Source organism: Aedes aegypti, chromosome 2, assembly GCF_002204515.2.
Source record: "Aedes aegypti strain LVP_AGWG chromosome 2, AaegL5.0 Primary Assembly, whole genome shotgun sequence".
Taxonomy (NCBI): Eukaryota; Metazoa; Arthropoda; class Insecta; order Diptera; family Culicidae; genus Aedes; species Aedes aegypti.
Window position 1 is genome coordinate 238,980,928 of NC_035108.1, and position 12,939 is coordinate 238,993,866.

Consider the following 12,939-nt stretch of genomic DNA (forward strand, 5'->3'; position numbering starts at 1 on the left):
ATTCATTTTGTATTTAGGGCCCCCTTCACAAAGTCTGAGCCGGGCTCCCCGAAGCCCAAATCTGGCACTGCTGAAACCAAGCTTCTCCAGTTCACCGGGGGTGGGACATTTCGCATAAAGTCGTTTCGCATAAGGACGTTTGGCATAACGACATTTGGCATAATGAACCCCCCTCCTCTCAATTGATACCATGTTTCAAACCCCAACTCTAGCGGAAGCAGCCTATGTTATTACAGTCGACTCCCACATCTCGATATCTCTCAGTATGTCGAGGATTGCTTCGGTCCCTTCATTATGCATACGATTTCTCTCTCCATATCTCGATATCCTCCTTATCTCGATATCTCCATATCTCGATGTGTTGCTGTTGATTGTTTGTTCCCAATTTTCTTTCTATATGTCGATATGAACATTATCAAAGGTTACTAGACCACATTTAAGCGATTCAGAACAATTTGGAAACTCGAAAGAAGTTTGTTTGTTTATTATTTTCCTAGTATCGGAGTGATTTTCAATCTAGTGTTCACTAAATTAATGTTCTTTGTCTCGATCTCTCCCTATCTCGATGGTCCCTTCGATATCGATATGTGGAGAGGCGATTGTATTACAAATATGTAATGGATCAAAACAAATTACTTTTGTTTTTAATGAAAATTTTAATTTTACAACAGTCAATAACGTACATATTGCTGTTATTACTTAAACCTATTTGAAACCTCGATCAAAACTTAGAAAAGATCCAATTTTTAGGTACATCGCAATGATTGCCTTATTGATTTGCTATCATCATTCATAGGCGCACAAAACGTCAAGCTTTTTTGTTCTTCAAAACAACAGTTTTTGAAATTTTTGATGTTTCTGTTGAAAAACTTGAAGGATTTCAGAAGAATTTTCACTTAATTCATTAATTAACTGTTTGGAAGAAATGTTATCAATGAAGTAAAACATATCTTTTAAATCCCTGACGAAGAAACTTTTATAAAGGGAAGTAGGTGAACGATCTCAAAGGCAATATCAACATAATGATATTTTTCGAAATTTGTCTCGAGAAATTTGTATGGTTTAATCAAGATTTTGCGTTAAACATAACACTAAAAATCTTTCTCTTTGTATAACACTGGACAAATTAGTTGAGTCCAAAATGTAAAATAAATCAATTTCTCGATTGGATTACGGGTCACATTGAGGGTTTTGAACGGATTAGAAAAAGGCTGTAAATATGGCGATTTTGCTTTGGATAGTATGAGACCCAAAATCAACCTAAGGAAGATTTCAGGACAAGTTCAGCCCATTCTTACTTATACTACTTCAAGGATTTATTCGGGAATTTCACAAAGTAAACAGCCAGATTCCGGTCTTGACACTTTACATTCTATTCGTGTTTTTGGAAAACTGATTTGTCTAAAATAAGAACGTAGTAAATTCTAAAGTATTTTTTTATGAAATCCGACAAGAAAAATTGAGCGGAATTTTTCACTGCATTTATTCTCAATTTACCATTAAGGCAATTCATGTTTGGGTTTTTTTTATGGGATCTTGAAAATATATAACAAAATTAGACGCTGAATCAATCCTTGCATCAAAAGTTAGAAAACATTTAGTATAATTTCTGAAGGAATTAAAGATATTATAGAATAAAAATATCTGTAAATAAAAAAATCCAAAAAAAAAAACACGATTGACAAAATATTTAAATAGGCAGAATTTCTTATCAACTCTCTGAAATAATTTCTGTAGTCATTCCGTAGAATTAAAAAAGGAATGCCTGGAAAATATCGCTGATGTTTTCGGCATGGTTCTGTAGGACTTTATAAAACATATTATATTATGTCATGTTAAATTATATTAAACTTTAAGAATCAATTTGTTGGCAGATTCCTGGCAAGATCTCATTTCCCGACAAAATTTTTGAATGATTTTCGGAAAGATCTGTAGCAAGATTCTGCTTTTTAGTTGAACCTTTTCCATGACCATGAATCATAATTTTTAAAATTGTTAACTTCCGTAACCCACTTTTGATATGATTTTATTTTTCATCGACCTGGTGGGATCAACGCTTCATCTGAATACGCCCATGTAAGCAGTCGATTTCAATTCATTCGTGAAAATCTAAATCGTTGCGGCAAGAGAAGAGTAATAATGATGTTAACAAAATATTGGCAAAAATTATACCAATGAGCAAAATAAGAAGAAATACTTAAGGTGATCATAACTTAATCATTTCATCGTGAATCTACTTCCGATTTTGCAGTGCTTTGTGAAGCCCAAGCAAGCATACTCGTTATTCAATAGCCCGTATGTTTTAGGCGTGCGGTGAAAAAATTGAAGTGAATAAGAGCACCACTGTCAACAATGGATCATCAATTGATGAGCTCGTTTCATGTTTCTACTTCACATATTTATTGTGATAACGTTATGAATGTTGCATGTGTTCACAAAACAATTATTTTACATACATTCATACATGATATTTTACATAATACATATTGAAGGACACGTACCTTTATAGAAGTTTATATCGATTCATGTACCATGAATCAAATCACTTACCAAATGTAACAAACTCTTTGAATGGTTCGTTACTGAAGGCGTCGACAAATTTGTGTACGGAAGAATATAATAGAAGAGAACTATGTAAATGGATAACTTTTTAAATTGGAAATACAAGAATCGCATCACTCATCAAGGTGAATCCAGATTGTGTTGCTTTTGAATCTTTCCCACCAACAAAAACTCTTTCCTGTGAAAACCATGAATATGAAGTGGTATACTCGGTAGTAACAATGGATGTCACAATAACCTTGCTCCCCTTTCTCGATGACTGTAAAAACGAGACCAGCGCCGATAGTGATCTTATAATATTTGGTTTTCTCAAAATTATACACTGAAGATGGTAAGCTACTCTCAAGCTCCATCTGTTGGTTTTTTGTGCAATTTTAATTATTCTGGTCAATCACAGAGTAACAACTACGTGTTGTACGGTCATCAATGCTCAATGCTTATACTCAGTTTCTATTTGGACTTTCAAGCTAAATAGCAACTACGAAACGTGAATTGTGTTCAAGTTTATATTTTTTGCTAATCAATAGAAGTAAAGTGAGTTATTTGTGCTCTGGTGGAAACTGAATATGGCATGCAGAAATGTACTAGAAAGTTTTGAATTTGTGTGAGAAGACAAACTTAAAACTTTGAGCGCTGTTTTCTCAATGCCAACTTCTTCCAACTATAACTGTCCTATATCAGTTATAGTTTTATAGGCAGTGGTTCTATATAACGAAAACACGTCAAATCTCGTTAGTCATGAGTAGGTAGTTTTTGTTAGATCACGGAAACATTTTTTTTTCTATGTTCAGTTGTTTCTACCGCTTTTACGTCTCTTTCAGTTTTTGACAACATTGCTTTTGCAAAAAAGGCACATCAAACCAACTGCGAGTACACCCTTAAAGTGGTTATTCATAACATATCTATTTTAATCATAATAATAGATTAAAACAAGTATTTATCGAGCAACGGACTCATGTTCCGTAACCGGTCGTTCGAGAACTTTGCGACCCATTGGAAACCCGCACTATAGAAATCTCAGCCAGTACGTCGTTGGCGAATGTGGTGTGGTATTTCAATACCTGATAAATAATTCGCTCTCGGGCTATGCATTGGATATAAATAGAAAGCCATGTGTTTGGATGGGCATCTAATTTTTCCGAAAGAGGTGCGCTTTGCGAAATAGGATAGAGAACAGGGAGTAATGAGTTCGATTCTCACCGAGAAGACGTGTAACTTTTTCGCAAACTTCGCATCAATTTGTCCATTCAATCCAATTGCAAAATATATGTAATGTTTAGTTTTTCGGTTTGTCAAACTTCCACTCGGCTGGTTAGCCGTAAACCACGAATCATAATTAATTAAAACAAGTATATATTTAGTGTTTAAATATTTCTTCATTTAGGCACATGAATATGAATACAAACTTTGAGCTTCTACTGAAAGCTTCAAATTAGATAAAACTTTCATGATGGTCCAAAAATAGGAGTTTAGAATGGTAGACATTTTGATATTCATTAGGGCTTGGCAACAGTGTCGATTTAGGCTGTTCGGGCACGTCAGGAGTTAATCATCAATGTTAACTTCCTTTTCCCAATCAGCCTAGATAGCCGCGTAGTGTCGGCAGCGGTTGTTTCAACTGGCTAAGAATTAACACTACGGACTGCTTGTTCCGGTGGTAAAAGTCCACCTCACAGGTGACCCCTAATTCATATGGGTTTAAGCTTACCGTGCCTAAGAATGAATGGTTAGGGGGGTCTAAATAAAACCTACCTGCAAACGGAGCCTGTGGAGTTCCAGGGCGCCCTCTACAGTATTATGCCCTTCCTGTGTTACCCGGAGCAATGGTGCAGGTGAACTTGTGTTTCTCCGAGATAATCAGCTGGCCTTCTTCAGTCTCAAGCCTGAGGCTAAATAAGGGTGGGATTATTAATACATTGTAATTTAGTTTAAATTTTCACCTCTATGGTTTCGCATTATGTGTTTTACGCAGTGTATTCTGTGCTTTTCGCCTTTGGCGACTTTTAAGAGATACCGATCTGGTTTTTGTTCGCTGCTGATCTTTTTCGTTCTGAGATTGCGAAAAGCTTAATCCTGTCTAGTTTGGGCAGTGGCTACGGCTAGGATAGCTTAGTTAGATCAATCTCCAGCATAAAATGTCAGCAACGATTAATCTTTGTAGACTCATGTAAATGATACAGCTCAAGTGGCGCTAGTTAAAAAACCTTACTTTTGTGAACTTTTATCTAGGTAACCTAGTCGACCCAGTTTTTGATACTTTCAGAAACTTAAAATGGCATACTCGCGTGCCATGCCTCGTGCATGCGTGCTCGTAAATAGCGCTGACGTCGCTACACTCATTTCTGAGCTAACAACCAGAGATGTATGTGCTGTCACAATTGATATTTCTGTATGTAACCTCAATAGGAAATACGTCTTTCGTTTTGTGGTGTATTTACCACATGATGAACCATCCCCAATGGATGATTTCAAACGAGTTGTCGTTCACTGCCTATGAAAAGGCCTTCTGCATATTGTGGGCAGTGATGCTGATATTCATCACATCATCTGGAGCAGCTCAGATATCAATTTGAGAAGCTCCAGTCTGATGGAATGCTTAAGTAGTTCAAATCTTGGATTACTTATTGTAGGAAATGGCCTACATCTCTATATGAACATAAGAATGTAAATTCGCAGACTTTGTATTTGTTATACTCCACAAACTGGGAATTGTTTGTGACCAAATTCCATGAATTTTCTCCGTCTATTGGAAATCCTAGTGATTTGGATGTTTCCACTTCCGGTGAATTGGGACACAATTGTCCTTGCTTCGAGTGAAATCAAAATTGCTTGTCACTTTGCTTATAGGAAATGTTCCTCACAACTCCCTTCGCGAGACGAGTGGACGTCTGTACATTACTGAGCCATCCCAAAGGTGGCTAAGTGTTTAACAAATCTGTCAAAGCAGAATTGCAGTCGCTTGGTTACAACCTTGACTGGCCACTGCCGACTCAACTATCACATGGCAAATATTCAGTGTGTTGATACATTTGTGTGTGATAGTTGTGATTCCGATTATGGAACTTCTTATCACCTGATACGTAACTATCCAATCTTCGAGTAATTGCGATTCCAAATACTCGGTAAACACTTATTAAGTGAAACTGATTTCAGAAACCTGAATCTTCAGGACCTTCTGTTATTCTTAACCCGCTGTGGTAATGAGCTATAGGCTCTCTTTACGCTCATGCGTTTTGCAGTGCTCTTTTTAGGGCGCTGTTTGAACCCATTGTGGTATGGAGCTACATGCTCTTAATTCGCTTATGCGATTTTCCCTCTTCAAGGGACCCCACTCCTATTGCCTCCCATTTTTCCCTTCCCTTTCCTCTCCCATCGGGTAGATGATGAAATAGGCTCAAATATGGCGATGGCACAAATCTCCCAAATGGCGGGGAACGTGCCTCTGGAGCCGGCCTTCTGATACCTGAATTAAAACAAGTATATATTTAGTGTTTAAATATTTCTTCATGTAGGCACATGAATACGAATACAAACTTTGAGCTTCTACTGAAAGCTTCAAATGAGATAAAACTTTCATGATGGTCCAAAAATAGGAGTTTAGAATGCTAGAAATTTTGATATTCATTAGGGCTTGGCAACAGTGTCGATTTAACCCATTTCATGTACTTGGAGTACTTCAATGTCCATACTGGTAAATGCGAATCTTTATTACCGAGCCAGTGCAATATGATCAAATAACTTTTGTTATAAGGAGTGTTTTCAAATGTTTGTCTAGATTTGGCTTTCTATTCAAAATGAATATCAACATTGTTAAATAGATTATAGCTATTGTCATGGAGTCAGTTAAGCCCAATGTTTCCACAACTGCTGAGTATCACAGCCCTAGCCCAAGTAGAACATTTCAACCGCTCGCCGGTCCCCGTTTTGCTCGGATCATTAGTTATTATTGATTGCATAACGGGTTTCATATCATTTATAACAGAGCAGCAAGTATGAGTGCGGGTCCTACTTGTAAGCTATTCTCGACGTTGATGTTTTGTTCGCTCCCACTTTTGATTGGCTGCAGCCCAGTCAGTTGCCGCGTCGATGCACCCGACTGTGCAAGCAATAAAGCTCCCTCGCATATGATCTGCAAGGGGATTGTGATACTTTTCCCAGAATGTCGTTTCCCCGAACGCAAGTTCCCCGAAAAGTGATGCAGTTCATGAAGATGCCAGAATAGGCTTCAGTGACAGGGTGGTGAACTAGAAAACATATATTGCCAAGAATGTCGTGCATGGGAAATTTCATCAGATTTATATGCATAAAGTTACGACAATTATGACTGCCAGCAATTTTTCGGGTAATAGGCTATGCGGGGAAACGTGGTATTCAGGGAACTGACATTCGGGGAAAAGTAACCCAACCCCGCAAGGGACCGATTGCTGATGATTGCTGATTATAGTCTCTCACTCTCCTCCTCAACTCTTATTGCGAGCTGATGATTGCCATCGACTTAAAATCCACTGCTCTCCTCGAGTGGGCAGTTGAAGTTATTACTGGCAGACCTACCGCTGAGTGTTGATCTTTAACAGTGGCCGATCGGATTAATTCAATATTGCCCTCCGGGACGCAGAGCACGTCAAAGTGTCCTACCGATGTCATTTTTACAATTCAAAAGTCTAACAATGTGACACACGCTGGAGGTCACTCAAAAGGCATACTTATGCAAAGAACAAGAAGTTTGCTGTAAACTGCTTTCTTAGACTTACGTTGCGACTGCAGGATTGTTGTTGCTTGGCCACCGGGAAACGTTGCATTTCGTTTGTGTCGACCCTGCGAAGTGCGAAATTACAGTCAATTATACAGTACATCGAGCCGAACGAACTTAGGCCCAACCGTGACACTCACCTTTGATTTTGGGAAGGCCGATAGCACGTTGAACCACCATTTGGTTTCCTCTGGACAGGTGCCCTTCACGAATGTGACTCGCTCCGGTGCGGTAATGGCAATTGAGTGTGGATGACTAGTAACATCTTCGGCTGTGGTTACCTCCAGTACCTTGGTCATGTCGATTATGGCTTGGGGAATCGTCTCCGGCTGTAATGGTTTGCGAATAATATAACACAGGATTAATGACATGAGTTAGTTGATTTGATTATTGAATCAGTTTCAAAGAAATTGCTGCACAGGTTTTGTTTAGGTTACATGAAGCCATCCATGTATCCTGGGCCATCTAAGAATTTCTTGGAATATGATTCTTAAGAAATTTTTGGATAGTTTTGAATGCATTCTATAACCAGAGTGCTCGTGAAGTTCAGTTAAGGTGAAGATGAACTGAAGCCAAATCTAAAATTTTCTAGAGCACAAATCTATAGAACCAGACAATTGATCACGCTGAAAATTTTATTGTTTGGTTACCAACAGCGAGTGACCGATCGATTTAGTTTTCAGATCGAGCGAATATCTGATTCTCTAGATTTGTGGTGTGGCTTCGTTTAATCTTCCCCTCAATGCTAAATAAAAAAAAAATCGGTGTCGTTCTGGGTTGTTTGAGAATTTATCTTATATTGATCATCATATTCACTAGCATAATTTGTTATCTATTTAGAATTTCAAACACAGTGCATGACCAGAAAGTTCAGAGATTTTTTTTGTAGTGTATCGAAAAGAACAGAAGTTATAGACCATTTAGAAATAATTTGAAATATAAGTCTTAGGAACTACTAAACTCTATGTTAGGCTGAATAAATAGTTGAATTCAGTTCCCTGGAACATAGGCCAGTAAATTTGAAGGCCATTCAATCATACCTATCTTTTGTCTCACTGTAATCATTATCATCGAAATTATGAAGAAGCAAATCTCGAGTCTTAGTTGACCGGTGAAGCTAAACATTTATTGGATTGTGCACTACAAGTATGACAATGATTTTCAAATCAGCATATGGATAAAACTGTGGGCATTTAGCCACCTCGTGCTTGGAGTGCATAATGGTAGGGTCAGTGTTCCCTTAGTGGACAGTCCCCTGTAGTCGCACTAGTGGCTTTTTACGGCCGTTTTGTTATGAATCTTTTCAAAATATTTTTTGACATGAAGGTCAGGAGCTATTTATCTAAGTACCATTGATACACAGCTTGATTTTGTTCAAAAAATGGTCGAAATAATTAGTTTTGCTTAAAATTTGAGCTCCCTTGCGTCTACAGTTAACCTATTGTTCCTATAGTAGCACTACTGAGAGAAACTATTTTTTATTATACGAAATAATTGTTTACATCAAACGAAAGCTTTTGATCCACACTTTCAAGGAAAAATATAAAAGCTTTGTAAAAATACGGTTTTGATTAGTATTTTGCCAACGCCGTGATGCTAGTGCTACTATAGGAACAGAAATTAGAAACAGTGCTACTATAGGCACATGTATTCCTATATTGGCACAAGCGATAATAAATGCAAACATATGAGTTTTTGCAGTTTTCATATTTTTCCCACAAAACCAAGATAAAAAGCTTTCAGATGATGTAAAAATAATTACGCTAGCGTTATTTTTCGATTTTATACGAATATTTGTTCTTAGCTATGCGGCTATTGGTACATCGACCCTACGAGTCGACAATTGAGCTTGAGCTTGAGCTTGACTGGCCGCCCGTGGATGCTACTCCAGTATCCCCAGATCAGCTGCACTTACACAAGGAACCAACCGAATGACTGCTTGGGACTAACAAGCATCCTCAGTGTATAGCGTTTGCTAAGAACGAATAGGGTAGAAGCACCGGTTTTGGCCATACGCCAGTTGTAGCCATAGTGGATTATACACCGTTTTACATAGCCAATCAGCATGAAACCTTTTGTGTTCAGTAGATCACATTCACATGATAGAGCTACACTCATTTATTCGTCCAAATTGATTCAAACATAAGAAAAACTAATTAATTTCCTTATAATTTTAACTCCCATACACCTAATTTAGCCAGGGCACTCCTAATTTGGCCACTCTCATGAGAAATCAATGCGATTGGCCAATTTAGGACCCGAAGTTAAATCTCTGGCTGAAACTGGTTCCGTTGGCTTATATTGACCAACGGGATTTTCAAAGCGAAAAAATGGTTTTAGCTCAGTTTTGATATTTTACACAGATAATATGGATTGGAAACTTGCATTTGACATATTTGTAGTATAAATACGGCTTTCCATTTAATTTTTATTGATATTTTCTCTTAGACTGGCCAAAACCGGTGCTTTTACCCTAGTTTGAGTGTGATAGATTTAGAATGGAAGATAGAAGCAAGCGAGAGATATACGACTACAAAGTACGAGGAAAGGGACGGGCCTGGGATTGAACCCATGACCTTCTGCTTATGAAGCAGAAGCGGTAGCCATCAGACCACCAACCCCGCCTATGGTACGAATCGACAATTTAGCAGAAAAAAGGCGACTAAGGAAGTAAAGCCGTTGGTCCCGAAAGGAACTAGCTAAGAGCTAAAAAATTCGTTAATAAAGATAGAAAAAAAGGAAAAAGTGTTTTCTTTGTTCTCGTCGATTTTAGACGTTCGATGTCTTCAGAGAAGTTATTCGTAATTGAGTTTTGCATCTTCTAAGAAAAATGTTGCATAGGGTAGCCCTTATTTAGTTTAAATATTGACTTAAATTTTTTTTTTGTTTGATGATATTTGTGGCTGAGCTCTTCCACAAACTTCTAGAAAATGCTTTTGTTGCTTACGCAACGAGAATGAAACAATGTCCGATACTTTTAACTCGTTTATTAGAACCGGTCGAGGATCGAACGGTTAAAAATCTCATTTTTATAACCTTCATGGTCATCTGCGTACTTGTCAATGTCCAAGTACGTTTTGTGGTTTCCTTAAACTCGTTACCCGGATCGACTCTCTTTTTTTTTTTTTTTTTTTTCCTTCTAAGCAATGGGGGGATAATCTGCTCAACAGACTCCGGACCGAGGTCCGGGAGTGTGGGGTTGGGGACCATTTACTACGTACAAGCAGTAAACAGGACTACACCCACTAAACCATTTCCATTGCCGCCAAACCCTTCATCTCTCCGGGACCACCAAGAAGGCATTGCTTCGGAGAGGGGCTATTGCACATCGCATCCTCCAGGTTAGCTGCGTAGCCATGCAGCAACGAACATCGATGACACGCTTATGGGGGTCCACCAAGGTAGCATGCTGGCGCATTGTCAGCTTCCCGGGTGGTCCTCACCTCCCGTTGTCCGCTGAAGGCGGGCAGGGTCGACCACTAAGCCCGCGCCCAGCTGCACCGCAGGTATCAAGAACTGATACTGCGGGCTTCGCAATTTGACCTACTGAAGGCTCAGGCCCTATCAGCTAGCACGAGCTGGGATTGCTGACGAAGGGGCCTCCACCTGCCCCGAACAACCAGAGGCTCGTATCCACCCAGTAGGCCGGCGCCACGACAGCAGCGCTACCAGGATGTTCTCCCCGCGGCCACTTAATCGCTGTAAGGGTCGATTTCGGCCGTAGGGCACCGGTATGACCTACGTAGCCGACTGCGAACCCTTGGACCACCTGTTGATTAGCGTCTGCACTAGTCACTCCTCGAGTCCACACGCCACCTCCTTTGGAGTTCCGAGACGATGTGGGTGATAGCCGATGAAACGGCATTCCAGCCAAACTCGTCTGCACACATCCTCTGGACCAAATTGTCCGGAGTCGTGTCCCGACCGCATGTGGCAAACATGCGGTCACGCATTGTGCGGAAACGCGGGCACACGAACAAAACGTGTTCCGCCGTTTCCTCTAAACCTGCACAAACTGGACATTCGGGAGAACCCGCATGACCGAAACGGTGTAGATATTGTCTAAAGCATCCATGACCCGAAAGGACCTGTGTTAGGTGGAATGTTAGTTCCCCATGGCGCCTATTGACCCAGATATCTAACCTCGGAATCAACCTGTGAGTCCACACTCCCTTGGTGGAACTGTCCCACGCACGCTGCCATTTGACCATGGAGGCCAGTCTGGCAGTCCTGCGTATGCCTCTTGTGCCGCGCATTTCGAAGCACTCTATGTCTTCCATGATAAGGATACCAATAGGCATCATACCGGTGATGACACAAAGTGCATCGTGTGACACGGTACGGTACGCGCTCGCAACCCTCAGGCACATTAGCCTATAAGTACTCTCTAGCTTGCTACGGTAGCTATCGGTACTCAAAGCCGTGCCCCAAGCCGGGCCACCATACCTCAGTATGGACGAGGCGACACTGGCCAGAAGCTTACGCTTGCTGGCGTACACCGCAGAGCTATTGGACATCATCCGGGACAGTGCCACAATAGCTGTGGAGGCTCTCTTGCAGGCATAATCGACATGGCTACCGAAGGTAAGCTTGTCGTCGATCATCACCCCCAAGTGTTTGACGGAGCGCTTCGAAGTGATTGTGCAGTCGCCTACACTGATCACCGCTTGCTGCACCGACTTTCGGTTGTTGACAACAACAGCCTCAGTTTTGTGGTGAGCCAATTCCAGTTTCCTGGAGCTCATCCACTCCTCCACAATTGCGATCGAGTGGGCTGCAGTCAATTCCACTTCTTCGATCGATTCACCGTAGACCTCCAGCGTAATATCGTCGGCAAAGCCAACGATGACCACACCCGCCGGGAATTTTAATCTCAACACCTCGTCGTACATGACATTCCATAACACCGGACCCAGGATGGAACCTTGCGGGACTCCTGAGGTTATGTGAAAGCACTTCCGACCCACCTCTGTGTCATAGACTAATACCCGATTCTGGAAGTAACTTCCGAGAATCTTGTACAGGTACTCGGGTATCCCCAGACGCAGGAGCGCATCGGCAATAGCCGCCCAACTGGCACTATTAAATGCATTCCTTACATCCAGAGTCACTACTGCGCAGTAGCGAATACCCCTCCTCTTACGCTGGAGTGCTATCTCAGCGGTTTTCTTAACCGTCAGAATAGCGTCTACAGTGGACCTCCCTTTCCGGAAGCCAAACTGGTTGCCTGAGAGACCATTTACACCCTCGGTGTACCTCGACAGTCTGTTGAGGATGATCTTCTCGAGCACTTTCCCCACCGTGTCAATCAAGCATATTGGTCTATACGCCGACGGGTCACCGGGTGGTTTCCCCGCCTTTGGCAATAGTACCAGGCTCTGCCTCTTCCACGCATCTGGAAATACTCCCTCGTCCAGGCATATCTGCATAGCAGATCTGAACATACCGGGAGCCTCCAAGATTGCGACTTTGAGGGCCAGGTTTGGAACTCCGTCCGGACCTGGTGCCTTCCCCATGCTTAGGGATTTTGCAATCCCTACAAGTTCCTCATCAGTTACTCTATCCTCATCGCCAGCCCCAATCCCCGGCTGTCCTACAAAAGGAGGCCATGGGCTAGGGTTGTGGCG

General features: G+C 41.0%; 1 protein-coding gene across 5 annotated transcripts in view; it reads right to left on the minus strand.

The window, feature by feature from the left end:
* The window catches only part of LOC5570937 (protein outspread), a 656,156-nt gene that overhangs the window by 147,372 nt on the left and 495,845 nt on the right, over positions 1 to 12,939 (minus strand). For all 5 annotated transcript variants that reach the window (XM_021844551.1, XM_021844546.1, XM_021844549.1 and 2 more), the window contains exons 4-5: positions 7,453 to 7,641; positions 7,314 to 7,377 (exon numbers count right to left, since the gene is read on the minus strand). In XM_021844551.1, coding sequence (XP_021700243.1) covers positions 7,314 to 7,377; positions 7,453 to 7,641 — 253 coding nt within the window. The remainder of the gene's footprint in view (positions 1 to 7,313; positions 7,378 to 7,452; positions 7,642 to 12,939) is intronic.